This window comes from Bos javanicus, chromosome 19 (assembly GCF_032452875.1).
Source record: "Bos javanicus breed banteng chromosome 19, ARS-OSU_banteng_1.0, whole genome shotgun sequence".
NCBI lineage: Eukaryota > Metazoa > Chordata > Mammalia > Artiodactyla > Bovidae > Bos > Bos javanicus.
The window spans coordinates 16,371,867-16,389,544 of NC_083886.1; the positions used below are offsets into that span (position 1 = coordinate 16,371,867).

Sequence of the window (17,678 nt, forward strand, 5' to 3'; positions counted from 1 at the left end):
TATACCATATAGGTTGGTCACAACTTTTCTTCCAAGGAGTAGGCGTCTTTTAATTTCAAGGCTGCAGTCACCATCTGCAGTGATTTTGGAGCCCCCCAAAATAAAGTCTGACACTGTTTCCACTGTTTCCCCATCTATTTCCCTGAAGTGATGGGACCGGATGCCATCATAGTTGTATGTAAATCACATCTCACAGTGTCCTGGGAATAAAGTGAGCTAAGCTGTTCAGGGGGCCCGGCGCGATGCTTGGGGTGCAGCAGGTACTTGCTGTTCCTTCATTAAATGCCGTGGTAAAAAGCCTGACTCTAGATGAACTTGTTCTTTTAATTGAGGGCAGTGTCAGGAACATCTCAGATACATCAGGACCCTGACAAGGTGAAGACTGGAGCTTATTTATTTACTGTAGCCATATTATTTAAAATGCATGTTAGTGGTTTCCAGAGTAGTGGGCAGGAAGTGAGATTGCTGGCTGGGCCGATGATATGCATGGGTGTGCACTTCCCCTCTGTCTGGGCAAGCACGCTGGGGGCCTGAAGGCCCTGACCTGGGAAAAAACTCTACAGAATGAGAACTGTGCAGCCCAGGAGGTGATGTTCCAGTGACGGTAATGGGAAATTTGAGAGGAAAAAAATACTTTCTAAACCATCTGCTGTATGCCAGGGACTATTTTAAGTGATTTGTAGAGTTTTGGTTTCATTTAATCCTCACAGGACCTCTATGATGTAGATTTTTTGTTTTGGGTTTCTTTTTGCCGTGCCACATGGAATTTGGGATCTTAATTCTCTGCCTGAGGATTGAATCTGCACTCGCTGCATTGGAAGCGCAGAGTCTTAACCATTGGACCCCCAGGGACATTCTTTGATGTAGGTTTCAGGGGCCTTGACCTCCCACTTTACATATGAGAAACTAAGGCTTAAAGTTTAACAGTAAAAGGAAACTGTATCTGTCAAGTTCCTGACAAATATCTTCTTAGACATGAAGATACTCATTCTTTCCCCTCTGCGTAGGTAGTGCCCCACAACTGCATGGTTATTAAAAGGCAGAGCCAGGATTCAAACATATGTCTCTGACTCTCAAGTCCTCCCCATGAAGAGAGCGTGTCAGACTTTCTGCAGCTCGCAGTGTTGACCAGCCACCCCTCTGTGCCTGTGAGGTGCTGGAGGATGGGCAGTTTGCCTCGCAGGCTGCATTTTGCCTGTACCTCACTGCCACGCGGGGAAGGGGAGCACACAGCCAAGCTCTGCTGTGATTTGCTCGGCTACCCCAGTCACTTAGAACTCAGCGGGAGAGGCTGCCAAAGCCAGGTGGCTGTGGCTCTGTGGGCAGGGACGCCCCTCTTACACGTGAACTGAGGGGTTCAGTCCGAAAATGGAGACTGAGGTGGAGAGCAGGAGGAACTCGGGGCCATGCGGTCTCAGTGCTGCTGGGGGTGGAGACAGTGGGTGGACTAAGCATCGGAGGTGATGGAAGGAGGGCTGTGGGGTCCTGTTCCTGGCACCAAGCTAGGCATTTCAGATGCGTGGTGTCCCTGCATCCTTACACCACCCTGTAACGTACATGCTACTGTTATGTCTTCCTATTTAACAGATGAAGAAATTGTCCTCCTTATCTAAATCAGTCATTTCAAGGACTCCATAAGCACATCAGGAGTCTGTTGGATGGTCAGAGCACGTGCATCTCTACATTGTGAGCAATGCTAGGAACAACCAGTAGAAGTGGCAAAGTAACTGGCAAGAAAGGAATAGGGAAAACCCTTGTCTGAATGAAGCAGCATGGGAAATTCCCTGGTGGTGCAGTGGTTAGGACTCTGCACTTTCCCATTCACTCCCTGGTTGGGGAACTAAAATCCTGCAAGCCATGCAGCACAGACAAAAAAAAAAGAAAAGCAGCAGCATGAATTTGCAGTAGGTTTGACACCCCCCCTTTCGTTTTTTTTAAAGTCAGTTATACTCTGGAGTGGAAATGGAGAGAAAGCACAGATAAGTGGTGGTAACTTGGGAGCTTATCTGAGAGAATAACATTGAAACATACATTACCATATGTAAAACAGGTCAGCATTGGGAGTTTGACGCGTGACTCAGGGCTGCCAAAGCTGGTGCTCTGTGACAGCCTGGAGGGTTGGGGTGTAGAAGGGCGGGGGTACAGGATGGAGAGACAAATATATGCCTGTGGCTGATTCATACTGAGGGACGGTAAAAAGTCACGTGTTGTGAAGTAATTATCCTCCAATTTAAAAAAACAAACAAACTTGGGAGAATCAGGAGATCTAGCACATTTTTGACGTTGGTCAGCCAGAAGAGAGAAAGTGGATGGATGGGGGAACCGGCCCCAGAAGAAAGAGGGATGGTTGGGTGGGGATGGGAAGGTGCTTTATTTTCTTCATAGCGGTTTTCACTACCCAACATACATGTGTTTGTGGATTGCCTGTCTTCTCAGATGGTACAGAGTAAGGGATTCTGTCGGTTTTGCCCACAAGTTTTTCCCAGTGTCTGTCTAGACTGATATGGGAGGTGGGCAATACAGTTTTTCAAATGAATGAATGAATGACTGGACTGTTGAGAAGAATTTGCAAAAGAGGAAGTAGATCAGAGAGTTTCTACTTTTCATCACTCTACGGCTGGCATTTCCAACGCTGAAGAGTTTCACTGAGGGCCCGGTTCTGTCCCAGCAGCGTGCTAGCAGCTAGAGGTCATGCTTTGTGGAGAGAGGGCCAAGACGTAGGGCGTTCCCCTGGGGAGCTTACCGTCTGGTTAAGGAGGCCCCCATTTACGAAGAACGAACGAGAGTCAGTTGCATAAGTTAAGTATTAGGTCACCCGGCACTGTTGGTAAATGGATCATTCTAGTCACGAGGGAGGCTTGTTGATTGGCACCAGTGGCCGAGGTAAAAGCACCAGAGGTGGAGCAGATGCAGGCTGGACCTGGGAAGAGTGCACGGCCTGTTCCAGGGTGCAGGGGACTGGGGAGTGAGGGCAGCAGCGTTGGGCTTCCACAGGAAGGAGCCTGTAGCCACCAGGCCACAGGGAGGCACTGAAGGGTTCTGAACAAAGCAGCAGCCTGGCTGACCCTGTTTCAGGGAGTGGACATGGCTTCACGAGGAGGGTGGTTTGCTGGAGCCGTAGGAGAGGCACTGAGGCAGCTCTTGCACACCAGCGGGAAGTGCCCAGAGCCTGGTCTGGGGGAGGCCGAGACCGGTCCAGGCAGCTTCGATCTGGTGACCAGCTCTTTGTGCCAGAACCCTGTGAAGGAGTGGCTGTCAACCCATTTTACAGATGAGAAAGAAGAGACTCGGACACAAAAGGCACTTTAGCTACTAAGATACAAGGGCACACGACTGACGAAGACGGATGAAATGGAGGAGAAGGTCAAACTGAAGAAGGCAGGGTATCAGTCTGACTAAAATAAGGCGTGACACTGAGTAAAATAAGGAACTCCAGGGACTTCTCTGGTGGCTCAGCAGTTAAGACTTTGCGCTTCCACTGCAGGGGGTGTGGGTTCGAGCCCAAGTCGGTGAACTAAGATCCTGCAAGCTGCCTGACGTGGCCAAAATTAAAAAATAAAGTAATTTTTTTCTTATTTAGTGAAAAATAGATTATTCAGTGTGTGTTAGGCGTTGCCTGGGCTGGAAAGGTAAAGATGAAGAGAATCATCCCTCCACAGTAGGGAGCTTGAAGGCTGACAGGGAGATGAGGGCAAAGGCGCAGCTGTGTGAGGAGGCGGGAAGAAAGCTTCTGTACCAAGAAGAAGAACTTTTTAAAAAAATTGTTTATTTTTAGTTGTGCTGGTTCTTTGTTGCTGCGATTGGGCTTTCTTTAGTTGCGGTGAGTGGGGGCTACCTACCCTAGCTGCGTTGCTCGGGCTCCTCTTGCTGCGGAGCACAGACTCTAGAGCGCAGGCTCAGTAGTTGACAGCACATGGGCTCAGTAGATGCTTCGCTGCATGTGGAATCTTCCTGGAGCAGGGATCGAACCTGTGTCTCCTGCATTGGCAGGCAGATTCTCAACCTCTGGACCAACAGGCAAGTCCCAAGAAGAGCTTCTGTAGGGGGAAACAGAGTTCCATTTGGAAGGTAAAAGATGGTTATTGGTACAATATTTGCTTGCCACAAGGGGACGAATTAATTTTGTGTAATTCACAGTGAATTCTGTGAATGTTAAGGATGTTTTCTCCTACGAGAGTTTTGCACTTGTAATTTCATGCTTAAGTGGATTGGCATCTTATCTCAAGGGTTTGACATTTAACAGCTGCAAGCTTTCAAAATGTCTTTTCTTGAAGTGGTTGAATTGAAATGATGACATGGATCCTCCTGTCTCTTTTTCCTTCTTCATTGTGGTCAGTATTTGCTGAATTCTCACTGGTACAAAGCCCAGTGAGCACTAAGGACTTTATAAGAGAGGATGTGAAAAATATGGAGCCCTGGCTTCCTGGAGCTTCCAGTTTCGGAAATTGCAGGACAGGACTGGCTGGAAGCGATATATCCTGTCTGTGCTGGTGATACCTGCATGCAGCCCTGACGGTTTTGGAGGGGGTTTGGCGCCTAGCCTCTTTAGTTGACCAACTGGAGAAAGGGGAGGATAGGGTGGCCTGGCAGGAAGATTGTGTTTTTAGACATGGAAGAGATAATCAAGTCTCAGAGTAGAAAGAGGGGGTGGCTCCTCGGTCTTGGCCCAAGGGGAAGGGAACTAGAGGTGACTGTTAATGTGTGGGGTGCCTACCTCATGCTGAGATTCGCCGTGCATTAGCTCATGTAGTACCTGAGTAGTCCTTCGAGGTAGGCTGAGCATCCGACTTTTAGTTTACTTGTGTATTTATTATTTGGGGCTGTGCTGGGTCTGCGCTGCTGCGAGGGCTTTTCCCTAGTTGCGGTGCACGGCTTCTCATGGCGTGGCTCCTCTTGTGGACCTCGGGCTCTAGGGCCTGAGGGTTGGCTGCGGCTCCCTGGCTCTAGAGCGCAGGCTCAGTACGTGTAGGCACACAGGCTTAGTGGTTCCGTGGCACGTGGGATCTCCCTGGACCAGGGATCGAACCTGTGTCTCTGGCATCGGCAGGCAGATTCTTGGCCACTGAGCAGTCCTGAGCACCCGACTTTGCAGATGAGCATCTGATGCTCTGGGAAGCTGTCTGTTGTGCACAAGTTCCCCCAGCGGGGACGCAGCCAGCCAGGACTTAATCCTAGCATGTCCCTGCTGCCCTTTCCCTCCCAGGAGGGGCTGCCTCTGGGCAGGACGGCAGGAGGAGGGCTGAGAACGTCGGCCTGGCCTGTGCCAGGGAACGGGGCTGGGGTGGGGGGTAGCAGAGGAAGGGTGGGGTGGCAGGGGGAGCCACACGCCAGCACCTGTGCTGGCCCCCCGTGCTCTGGGTGTCTCTGCGGGCACCCGGGCTCCCCTAGGTCATCTTTCTTGCCACCTCGCTACTCAGTGTGTGCCATTTGCTGGAATTTATACTTAGGTGTTTCCTTTACTTGTTCTGCCAGCGTTTGTTGACAGCTGCCTTTTCCTTCTCCTTTGTTCTCTCCTGACTCTTCAAATTGGGGTTTTAGCCTCAAGCGAGCACTGGCTTACTGCTTCCTGTCGGGTGTGTTTCAGATGCTGGGACTTCAGAGCCCCTGGGGGGTGCAGAGGAGCCGGGTGGGTTGCTGTCTTTGCTTTCTGATCTGGTATCCAGTACACTGCACACCGTAGAAGGCTGTTGTTTAGATCTGGCTGATGGAGCAACTCAGGGCTGTTCAGTTATGTCAAGCTAGGTCTTGTCAAAACTGTACCGATGTAAGCAATGTTCCACGTCAGGACCTACAGCTTTATGACATGGAAGCCTTGTAATTTCACTGTATCATCCTAAACACATCTCATCACCCACTAGAAAAGCTTTAGATGTGACCAACCCCCCCAAATACCCCAAAACATCTCCTTTCCATCTGAGTGGCGACTGGTCCCAGAACTGTTCTAAAGTGTGTGCAGCCGTGTGAACATTGTACTGTGTGGTTATCACTGTGTGGAGAGTGAGGGAGCTTGACATGTGTCCTTCCAAGTGTCAGCAGTCACAGCGTTATGTTCGCTTCCCTTTACTGCTCGAATGACACTTGCTGCTAAGTCGCTTCAGTCGTGTCCGACTCTGTGTGACCCCACAGATGGCAGCCCATCAGGCTCCACTGTCCCTGGGATTTTCCAGGCAAGAACACTGGAGCGGGTTGCCATTTCCTTCTCCAATGCATGAAAGTGAAAAGTGGAAGTGAAGTCGCTCAGTTGTGTCTGACTCGTAGCGACCCCATGGACTGCAGCCTACCAGGCTCCTCTGTCCATGGGATTCTCCAATACTGGAGTGGGGTGCCATTGCCTTCTCCGAATGACACTTAGAAAAGACTAAATATAACCCCCTCTGCTCTGCAGACTTCTCCTTCAGCACCACACCAAAGGGGCTGTGATTTCGACTCTGGGAATCTGAGTCTCCTGGGCATTCTTGTTTGCTTGAACAGCTTTCTATACTTAGAAAAGAGGGGGAAGAAAAATTTAGGTTAATGCTGAAGTCACCCCAGGATGAAAAGTTGTTAATTTTTCTAAAGGATTAGTGAGCACCCCTCCAGGACCAGCGCTGGGGGCTCAGGGCTCACCCCTGTGGTGGTGTGTGGCCCGCTCGTGGCCGGAATAGGGCTCATCAGATGTCCCTGCGGTCGCTCAGCCTCCGGGCCGAGGGGCCAGGAGCTGCCTCCTGGGGGCTGAGCACGCCCTTGTGCCCTGTGTTGTTCGCAATCCCGGGAGTAGCTGCTGCCAGGCAGTGCCAGCTCGTCTGCCCGGCCCTCTCGTCAGCTGCCCGAGACACCCTGTACTTCCACAGACGAGAGCTCCCCGCTCGTGTCCGGAGGGCCTCCTGTCGTTGACTAAGTATTTGTCTTGGGTTTGCTCTCCGCAGCCCCGCGCTCCCAGCACTTGGAGTGGGCCTTCCCTGGGCAGGGTGGGGGCCTGGGCCCCAGCGTCTGCAGACGGAGCCCTGGGCCAGGAGCTCCGAGAGGGAGAGCCAGGCCCTTGACTCAGCACGGCTGGGGGCTGGCGTGGGGCTGAGTCAGTCCCGTGGCCTGGTGGAAAGAGCATGAGCGTGAGCAGCAAACCCAGACCGCCTCAGGTGTGGACCCCAGACCCACTGCTCCCTGCCTGCCCCTCAGGATCCGCCTTCCTCTCTCCAGGCCGCGGATGCTCTGTCCTGGAAGCAGGGAGGCAGGAAAATACCTGCTTTCAGGGTCGCTTTGAGAACTGAATGATAAGCTAAGTCCAGCTCTGGCACATAGTAGCCCCTCAGTCATTTAATAATATATATATTTTTGGAGTAGTAATTATCAAAGATTATAATTGTACAGTATTGAGAAGTATAGAACAAAATACAATTATTGAAGGGGAGTTGCTCCACGATACTGATTTGAATCTTGACTCTCTCATTGGCTTGTATTTCCTAGAAATAATAATTAAAACACTAAACACTTATGGAAGACTCACGTGTGGGATATGCTAAGTGCATTATCTCTTAACTTTACAACAGTCCTATGAAGTAGTTGCTTTCATCACCCTCTACCTTACAGATGAGGAAACTGAGGGCCAGAGAGGCCAAGTTACAGCCCCAAGGTGACACCACAAGAAATGGGGGAGGGAGACTTCGTAAAGGCGGGGCTTTTCTTATCCTAAAGCTGTTACTCTCAGTTAACAGCCTCTGTTTCTCTACTGGTGAGTAGCATGAGTGGTGTGAGCCGCCAGTGGAGTCCTGCCCGCGGCGCCCTGCCTCTGGCTGCCGGAGACCCGCGGGGGCCCTGCTGCCTCCGCGGGGCTCTGACCCTAAACTCTGCCCGGCGGCCCGACCCCTGGGTAGGGCAGGAGCTCGGTGAAAGGCCGAGTCACAGGGGCGGTCGTGCCCAGCCCTTGTCACGCTCTGTCTTGTCCTCGCGGTCTGACGTGGTTTCCTCTGCCTCTCGCTCTTAAGCAGCAGACCTGCTTGGACTGTAAGAAGAACTTCTGTACCAGCTGTTCGAGCCAAGTGGGGGCCGGGCCCCGCCTCTGCCTTCTCTGCCAGCGCTTCCGTGCCACGGACTTCCGGCGGGAGGAGCTCATGAAGATGAAGGTGAAGGACCTGAGGGACTATCTCAGCCTCCACGACATCTCTACCGACATGTGCCGGGAGAAGGAGGAGCTGGTGTTCCTGGTGCTCGGCCAGCAGCCCGTCATCTCCCAGGAGGGCAGGACTCAGGCGCCCCCCTTGGGCCCCGACTTCCCGGAGCAGCAGGCCTTCCTCGCCCGGCCCCACACCAGCACCGTGCCGCCTACCTCACCCGGCCTCCAGTCTGCACCCCCCGGCCAGGCGCAGGGCCGGCAGCAGGTACGGCCAGTGCGGCCTCCCGTCTCTCCAGGGCAGGTTCCAGTTCCTCTCCCTCCGCGCCGTGGGAGAGGGGCTCAGTGCGCGGGTGACTGGATGCCTTTCTGCCTCCCACCGACGGAGGGCGTTTTCTGGACTTCAGACTCACGTTTGGGCTTTTCTTAGAGAAACGGATGCACGGTACTGGGTTTTTGTATTTTTCTGTCTTTGTAATAGGTTCCTATCCCAGTTAGGGAGTTCTAAAAAATTGGTTGTTCTAGAAACATTTTGAGAAAATTCACTGTTGGGTCTCCACATTTGGTTCTGATCAAATTACCCTCCTGCTTTCTCACCCCATGGTCTTCTTGGGCCGATGGGGAACTCGGTGCCTCAGTGATAGTCACAAGGCACCAGGGAGAAAAAGGACCACGTAGGACTTCCCTGGTGGTCCAGCAGTTATGAGTCCGAGCTTCCAGGGCAGGGGGCACAGGTTTGATCCTTGGTTGGGGAAATTCTGCGTGCTGCGTGGTGAGGCCAAAAAAAGAGTATGTGGAGGCGAGACAGAGGAGGAAAACACTGTGACCGAGACACGGGCACGGCAGCTCCTGCCCGCGCTGGCTGGGCTAGGGTGTGCTTGCAGGGCTATTGAACAGTAGGCGGCCTTATCAGCATCCCAGCAGGGCCTGGGGATGGAAGGTGCAGGGCAGCACATGGACTGAATTATGAACCAGGCACGGGAGGCACAGAATCGAGGATTATGTTGCTTCTACGCTGAGAAAGCCCTTCTGAGGGGGAAGGTAGATGTGGAAACCAGCTGTTGGATTAGAGTGATGCCAGTGGACCTCAGGCTTCCCAGGTGGCTCAGTGGTAAATAATCCACCCACCGATGCAGGAGACTTGGGTTCTGTCCCTGTGTCAGGAAGATCCCCTGGAGAAAGAAATAGCAACCCACCCCAGTATTTCCTGGAGAATTCCATGGATAGAGGAGCCTGGTGGGCTACAGTCCATACGGTTGTAAAGAGTCAGACACGACTTAGTGACTAAACAGCATCGTTATTATCACTGAGGAGAGAGGGTTGAGGGGGGTGAAAGAGTAAAGGATAGGGTGTCAGACAGCAAGCCTAGTGTCAAGTTGTAAGATAGGAAGCAAACACCCACACACTTGGTGGAGAGCGGGGGAGGACCCCGCACCGGCAAGGCAGGAGGCTTCAGCCAGAGGCCTGGGGTGGGGACGGGGGAAGTGGTCCCCCGCCTCCAGTGGGAGAGGCACTGGACAGAGGATGGGAAGTAGCTGGAAGCTGTGTGTGTGTGGCCCCAGGGGACCCTGTAAGGTTAGGACTGACAGGACGTGGGCCAGCTCTGCAGACTAGGTGCTCATGGTGGGGAGAGGAAAGGGTTGGGGGAGGAAGCGGCAGCCTCTGGCTCCCAGGTGCTGGGTCTCTAGGCACTATTTTTCCATGCGTTCGTTTATTCAGTGAGCACGTATTAACCACCTCTGAAGTGCCAGGATCACTGTCATCACCAGGGCGTGCTGACGTCCTGTAGCTACACTTCAGTGCCTCAGTGAGCCTTTTACTCACCTGACTTGGGGAACAGTGGGAGGATTAGGACCTAGAGAGGGCTGACAGAATGCGGTCCACTGGAGAAGGGAATGGCAGACCACTTCAGTATTCTTGCCTTGAGAACCCCATGAACAGTATGAAAAGGCAAAATGATAGGATACTGAAAGAGGAACTCCCCAGGTCAGTAGGTGCCCAATATGCTTCTGGAGATCAGTGGAGAAATAACTCCAGGAAGAATGAAGGGATGGAGCCAAAGCAAAAACAATACCCAGCTGTGGACGTGACTGGTGATAGAAGCAAGGTCCGATGCTGTAAAGAGCAATATTGCATAGGAACCTGGAATGTCAGGTCCATGAATCAAGGCAAATTGGAAGTGGTCAAACAGGAGATGGCAAGAGTAAACGTCGACATTCTAGGAATCAGCAAACTCAAATGGACTGGAATGGGTGAATTTAACTCAGATGACCATTATATCTACTACTGTGGGCAAGAATCCCTTAGAAGAAATGGAGTAGCCATCATGGTCAAGGAGAGAGTCCGAAATGCAGTACTTGGATGCAATCTCAAAAATGACAGAATGATCTCTGTTCGTTTCCAAGGCAAACCATTCAATATCACAGTAATCCAAGTCTATGCCCCAACCAGTAACGCTGAAGAAGGTGAAGTTGAACGGTTCTATGAAGACCTACAAGACCTTTTAGAACTAACACCCAAAAAAGATGTCCTTTTCATTATAGGGGACTGGAATGCAAAAGTAGGAAGTCAAGAAACACCTGGAGTAACAGGCAAATTTGGCCTTGGAATACGGAATGAAACAGGGCAAAGACTAATAGAGTTTTGCCAAGAAAATGCACTGGTCATAGCAAACACCCTCTTCCAACAACACAAGAGAAGACTCTACACATGGACATCACCAGATGGTCAACACTGAAATCAGATTGATTATATTCTTTGCAGCCAAAGATGGAGAAGCTCTATACAGTCAACAAAAACAAGACCAGGAGCTGACTGTGGCTCAGATCATGAAGTCCTTATTGCCAAATTCAGACTTAAATTGAAGAAAATAGGGAAAACCACTAGACCATTCAGGTATGACCTAAATCAAATCCCTTATGATTATACAGTGAAAGTGAGATTTAGATTTAAGGAACTAGATCTGATAGATAGAGTGCCTGATGAACTATGGAATGAGGTTCATGACATTGTACAGGAGACAGGGATCAAGACCATCCCCATGGAAAAGAAATGTAAAAAAGCAAAATGGCTGTCTGGGGAGGCCTTACAAATAGCTGTGAAAAGAAGGGAAGCAGAAAGCAAAGGAGAAAAGGAAAGATATAAGCATCTGAATGCAGAGTTTCAAAGAATAGCAAGAAGAGATAAGAAAGACTTCTTTAGCGACCAATGCAAAGAAATAGAGGAAAACAACAGAATGGGAAAGACTAGAGATCTCGTCAAGAAAACTAGAGATACCAAGGGAACATTTCATGCAAATTTGGGTTCGATAAAGGACAGAAATGGTATGGACCTGACAGAAGCAGAAGATATTAAGAAGAGGTGGCAGGAATACACAGAAGAACTGTACAAAAAAGATCTTCACGACCAAGATAATCACGATGGTGTGATCACTCACCTAGAGCCAGACATCCTGGGATGCGAAGTCAAGTGGGCCTTAGAAAGCATCACTATGAACAAAGCTAGTGGAGGGGATGGAATTCCAGTTGAGCTATTTCAAATCCTGGAAGATAATGCTGTGAAAGTTCTGCACTCAATATGCCAGCAAATTTGGAAAACTCAACAGTGGCCACAGGACTGGAAAAGGTCAGCTTTCATTCCAATCCCAAAGAAAGGCAATGCCTTTCAGAGAATGTTCAAACTACCGCACAATTGCACTCATCTCACACGCTAGTAAAGTAATGCTCAAAATTCTCCAAGCCAGGCTTCAGCAATACATGAACCCTGAACTTCCAGATGTTCAAGCTGGTTTTAGAAAAGGCAGAAGAATCAGAGATCAAATTGCCAACATCCGCTGGATCATGGAAAAAGCAAGAGAGTTCCAGAAAAACATCTATTTCTGCTTTATTGACTACGCCAAAGCCTTTGACTGTGTGGATCACAATAAACTGGAAAATTCTTCAAGAGATGGGAATACTAGACCACCTGACCTCCTATTGAGAAACCTGTATGCAGGTCAGGAAGCAACAGTTAGAACTGGACTTGGAACAAGAGACTGGTTCCAAATAGGAAAAGGAGTACGTTGAGGCTGTATATTGTCACCCTGCTTATTTAACTTATATGCAGAGTACATCATGAGAAACACTGGGCTGGAAGAAGCACAAGCTGGAATCAAGATCGCTGGGAGAAATATCAATAACCTCAGATATGCAGATGACACCACCCTTATGGCAGAAAGTGAAGAGGAACTAAAAAGCCTCTTGATTAAAGTAAAAGTGGAGAGTGAAAAAGTTGGCTTAAAGCTCAACATTCAGAAAACGAAGATCATGGCATCTGGTCCCATCACTTCATGGGAAATAGATGGGGAAACAGTGGAAACAGTGTCAGACTATCTTTTTGGGTTCCAAAATCACTGCAGATGGTGACTGCAGCCATGAAATTAAAAGACGCTTACTCCTTAGAAGGAAAGTTATGACCAACCTAGATAGCATATTCAAAAGCAGAGACATTATTTTGCCAACAAAGGTCCGTCTAGTCAAGGCTATGGTTTTCCCAGTGGTCATGTATGGATGTGAGTGTTGGACTGTGAAGAAAGCTGAGTGCCGAAGAATTAATGCTTTTGAACTGTGGTGTTGGAGAAGACTCTTGAGAGTCCCTTGGACTGCAAGGAGATCCAACCAGTCCATTCTGAAGGAGATCAGCCCTGGGATTTCTTTGGAAGGAATGATGCTAAAGCTGAAACTCCAGTACTTTGGCCACCTCATGCGAAGAGTTGACTCATTGGAAAAGACTCTGATGCTGGGAGGGATTAGGGGCAGGAGGAGAAGGGGACGACAGAGGATGAGATGGCTGGACGGCATCACGGACTTGATGGCCGTGAGTCTGAGTGAACTACCGGAGTTGGTGATGGACAGGGAGGCCTGGGGTGCTGCGATTCATAGGGTCGCAAAGAGTTGGACAGGACTGCGCAACTCAACTGAACTGATCCAGTTTCCACATCCAGTTGGGCACTGATTCTCTGGTCACTTGTGGGAGGTTTGAGCCTTTAACAAGGCGATGAGGTTAGTAATCCAGACCACTTTGGCTCCTGCCAGGATGTGGGGAGGACTGACTGGCGGCGTGACCGCACGTCTGAAGGGCTTTGAGCTCCCCAGAGCCAGCATGCGCCAGTGTACTTGTCTCCTGCACAGGACGTGGAGGGCTGCTGTCTCCTGTTCTGGTCCCCGCCTCTGCCGGGACAGGGCCCCTGATTCAGCTCCGACGAGCACTGAGCCATAAAGGCCGCTGTGATTGCAAGCTTCACCTGCAGGACATGCATGCAACTCCCTCGTCGGCCTGAGCTGGCCTTCTCCCCAGCGCACTCTGGGGCTTCATTCTCCCTCAGCTCTGCTCTGTCTGCTGGACAGGCTGGGCCGCCTGCCATGACTTCCTCCCTTTGCTTGGTCCAGGGTTTTCTCTATGTTTATGGGGAGCCAGGAGAGTGCCTCGAGGGAATTTTTTTTTTCCCCTGAAAGAACCTTCAGGTGGATTCCTTTCATTAATCAGAAGTTTGCAGACTGCACGCATAGGTCACACCGTGTACCAGGGCTCATTGGGTGCTTCTCCTCTGATGTTTCCAGAAGGCCTTCAGGTCAGCTCACATCCCGTATTCTGGTGAGGCCCACATTTTGCCAGCCAGAAAAACAGGGCAAGCGCAGGAGCTCGTGCAGGGCTGCCTGACGATTCCGCAGCTAGCGGCACGAAGGCTGTGTGTCTGCTGGTAGTGCTCGCCTCACCAGGGCCCTTTCCTGTGCCTGTAACGCCCTGGCGGTAGTTGTTAGTGAAGGAAGCGCATGGAATAAAGCTAACTGTGGACAGACACTCACTGTAGATTTGGGTTCAGCCAGTGGACACGCTGAAAAGACAGGAGCATACTTTGCAGCACGAGATCGAGTTTCTCTTTTGTGGCAAAGAGAAGACATATAGAAACTGTCTACTTAGGAAAAGGTTAGGCTCCGAATGGCTTCTTGTAACTCCAAGGTGATACGAGGAGGTCAGTGGGTATCACACTGATGTAAAGCTAAGAGAAAACTGGACGTTGTCTGGGAAGCATCTCTGCCCGCATGTGCTGCGTACAGGAGCTTATCGTCACTTGGCATTTTTGGTGACGGTTGTTATTTCTACTCTTCATTTCTGTGTGGTTGCGTGTCTTTTCTTAATTAGCTCCATATTAGGCATTCAAATCTGAGGTGAGCAGCGGGGGGCAGTGAGTGACTGGTTTCCCAGGCTGTCCCTTTGCTGGTTCTCTGAAGAGTCCAGTGGAAAAGGCCTGTGAGCTTGGACACCTCTTTGCTCTGGGCTCACACCAGACCCTTCGCCTGTTTGGGAGCAGTGGGTGGAGAGGATCTAGGAAGGGATTTGTGGCTTCAGTGGTGCTGGGATTAGGTGGGTCCCAGTTGTGACTACTCTGGCAAAACCTGAAGGAATACCCAGAGGAAACCTTTTGAGAGGTTAGAATTCTAAGCCGAATGAAACTTCTTAAGCATAGGCATTAGTCTTATATAGTGTCAGGCTAATAGACTATTTGATGCCTTAAAATAATTTTTGACTGGGTTTCAAGACAGCTCTTAGTAATAGTCTGCCCTACTGGTTGGAGCATATTTCTAGAATTTCTAATGAGAGGAGTGACTAGCCAGAAGAGAGACGGGTGGGGTGGTGAGGGTCTGGAAACTGATCTCATCTGGGCCTGATGAGGAAGCCGGGGAGATTTCGTGTGGCAGAAGCGAAGACATAGTTTGAACAGTTGGGGAGAAAAGAGTTGACACGGGTCTGGGTGCAAAACCAGGGATGGTGGGTGGAAGTTGTAGGGCTGGCATTGTGGCGTCAGTGTCGGGAACGGACTTGACGGCGGTCCGGCAGAGGAGCAGCCGTGGGATCTTCCTTCCACTCGGGAGTGTGCAAGCTGAGCCGACACTGACGGTGAGTGGTAGTTAATGCCATCCTGGCTAGAGTTGAAATGTATGCATGTCGCTTCCCTGCCTGACAGAGTCAGGCTTCTATAATGCTGTTATGCAAGACTCCAGGTTCCCGGGGAGATGGGAATGCATTTGGATGTGGCGTGAGCTGGCAAGAGCCCCATGCCGTCCCTGGGACAGCTCTGCAGATGTGATGGCATCTTTCTCTCCCCACAGGCCAATGGCCATGTGTCTCAGGACCAAGAGGAGCCCATCTACCTGGAGCGCACAGCCAGAGCCCCTGCTGAGGACGAGACCCAGGTGGGCCCTGTGGGTCTGTGCGTCTGCCTTTGCTCTCACTGCTGTTCATGTCAGGACCCTCTGGGCAGCCTCACAGGGGAGAGGGGAGGAGCCGGCTGTGATGACAGTCCCGAAATCCTGTCTGCGGGGGTGGCGTTTAGTGTGAGTGTTCAGGTGAACCTTGGGAGCCGTCCGTGTCCCAGTGGAGGCTGCGGAGCGGCACAGCCCGTTGGTTTCCAGTCTGCTGACTTGGAGAGCAGCCAGAGGGCAGGCTCCTGGTGCCGCTGTGCCAGTCTTGTTCTTTTCCTCTGCTTCCAGCACACAGTGGCCATTGTCAGGAGAAGGAGGTCAGATAATCAGGAGGAAAGATGAGAGGGAGTTCAGGGCACTGCCGTGGGGCCGCAGAGCTGTGGTCTCCAGTGTGCAGAGAGGATGCTTGCGTGGGAAGCAGGCTTCTTCTGTGGGAAAGCAGAACTCTCTCCGGGGGAGAAAGACCCGGACCACGCACGGTAGTCTCTTGTGCTGCCTCGTTTAATCTCCATGGGAAGCCTGGGGCACACGGGCCCAGAGAGGTGAGCATCGTGCCGGGTGCTGCTCAGCATCAGTCAGTAGAGCAATTGGGATCCAAAACCCCCTGCCTTAGCTGGTGCTGCTCCTCCCGCCTGGCCACTGGGGGTGGGGCTGTGGCCCTCTGGGCCTGAGCACAGCCCTTGGGTCAGGAAGAGACGGAGGTCTGTCTTGCGATGTAGAGCCGGGGCCACGTAATCCTCCATGTGCCCCCATTCCTGCTTCCCTTGAGGCCAGTCACCAAAAGCACAGAGTTTTGAGAGCTCTGGGGTCCTGGGAGCGAGAGCCGGGGTGGGGGCGGGAGAGTGGAGCCCACCCATCCCATCTTGGCCTTCGCAGTCCGTCGACTCAGAGGACAGCTTTGTCCCAGGCCGGAGGGCCTCTCTCTCTGACCTGACCGACCTGGAGGACATCGAAGGTCTCACCGTGCGACAGCTCAAGGAGATCCTGGCTCGCAACTTTGTCAACTACAAGGGCTGCTGTGAGAAGTGGGAACTGATGGAGAGGGTGACACGGCTGTACAAGGACCAGAAGGGCCTCCAGCACCTGGGTGAGCGGCCGTGCGGGCGGCGGCGGCACAGAGCCACAGGGCGCCTGCTGCTGCACATTAGAGGCCACAGCGGCCTGCTCCATTTCCACGCTTCAGCTGAGGAAGGGGCCAGCCACCCTGCGCGTTTGCGTCCTCTAATAACAACTGTCCTTTGGAGCTGAGGGCCCGGGTGGGGGTCAGGCATTGTGTATGTGTATTTACTCTGCAGGGCAGCCTGTGAAATAGGCCTTGTTAGCATCTTCCCTTCACTGGAGAGCCGAGGCTGGCTCTGAGGATTTCAGGGTCTAAGTCCATGGCCTTTCCCGCCGTATGTCGCCCCGTCAGACTCACCACTACCTCTGGCCATGCTCAAACTCTGTACCCAAGGTGCTGGCACACTGTGTGTCCTGCCTGCCCTGGGGCTGTTCATTTTCCAAAGCATTTGCCATGGTATCATTTTCAGTGATGCAGAGTAAAACAAGGTCTGTGGTCAAATGAGTTTGGGGAAGAAAAAACTTGCTATTATGACCGTGCTGCCGATTTATGGTAAGATGAAGACTGTACCAATCAAGGCAGAGAAGCCCTGCAGGAGAGAGACGAGTGTAGTTTAGAACTCCGCATTTCCTGAAATTTCACCCAGTCGCTCCCCAGCTGATTGGGCTCCTGCAAGTCAATGTTGTGCTGACTTGCCTGCTCACAGTGGTTGAAGTCAGATTCAGGTTCTCCTCTCCCAGGAGCTCAGATTCATCAGAGTTAGGGGACATCTGCCTGGTCACCTGATCACAGGCTCTTCCCTTTTGGATGGTCCCCAGAACCTCCCCAAAGGAGGGACGAGGAGATGGCTCCTCTGGGGAGTCGCACCCAGACTCCCTGGCCGACCAGGGCAGACTGTTCCTCCTTTCTTGACTTTAACGCCGGCTTCCGATGTGGTAGGAAAAAAGAACACTGAGCTTGTGTAATCTCCTTCCTGCCTGGCAGTTTTGTTCACGGCAAAGCAGTGGAAGCCCTTATTCTAAGACACCCCAGCAGGGGCGGTGGGTGAGTCTCCCATGTGTGGAGGGTCTGAGGAGGGTGGCCTCGTTCCCAGCAGGAGAGCAGCCTGAGTTCGGAAGTAAACTCAGCCAGGGTGGCTGGAGGCTTTCCTTGTCATCAACATATTCAGACGCCTTCTTTCCTTCCCTTTGCAGTGTGCAGCGCTGAAGACCAAAACGGTACGTAGCTGTTCCTGTTTGGCATCAGGCTGAGGCCCTTCACTCTTCTCTCCTTCCTCCCCTTCAGCCCTTAC

At 51.6% G+C, this 17,678-nt stretch overlaps 1 protein-coding gene across 6 annotated transcripts in view; it reads left to right on the forward strand.

The window, feature by feature from the left end:
- Positions 1-17,678, forward strand: part of RFFL (ring finger and FYVE like domain containing E3 ubiquitin protein ligase) — a 77,377-nt gene that overhangs the window by 54,661 nt on the left and 5,038 nt on the right. For 5 of the 6 annotated variants that reach the window (XM_061390387.1, XM_061390390.1, XM_061390392.1 and 2 more), the window contains exons 3-6: positions 7,962-8,354; positions 15,235-15,318; positions 16,204-16,414; positions 17,581-17,604. In XM_061390387.1, the coding sequence (XP_061246371.1) occupies positions 7,962-8,354; positions 15,235-15,318; positions 16,204-16,414; positions 17,581-17,604 (712 nt within the window). The remainder of the gene's footprint in view (positions 1-7,961; positions 8,355-15,234; positions 15,319-16,203; positions 16,415-17,580; positions 17,605-17,678) is intronic. The other variant, XM_061390386.1, reaches the window with a different exon arrangement.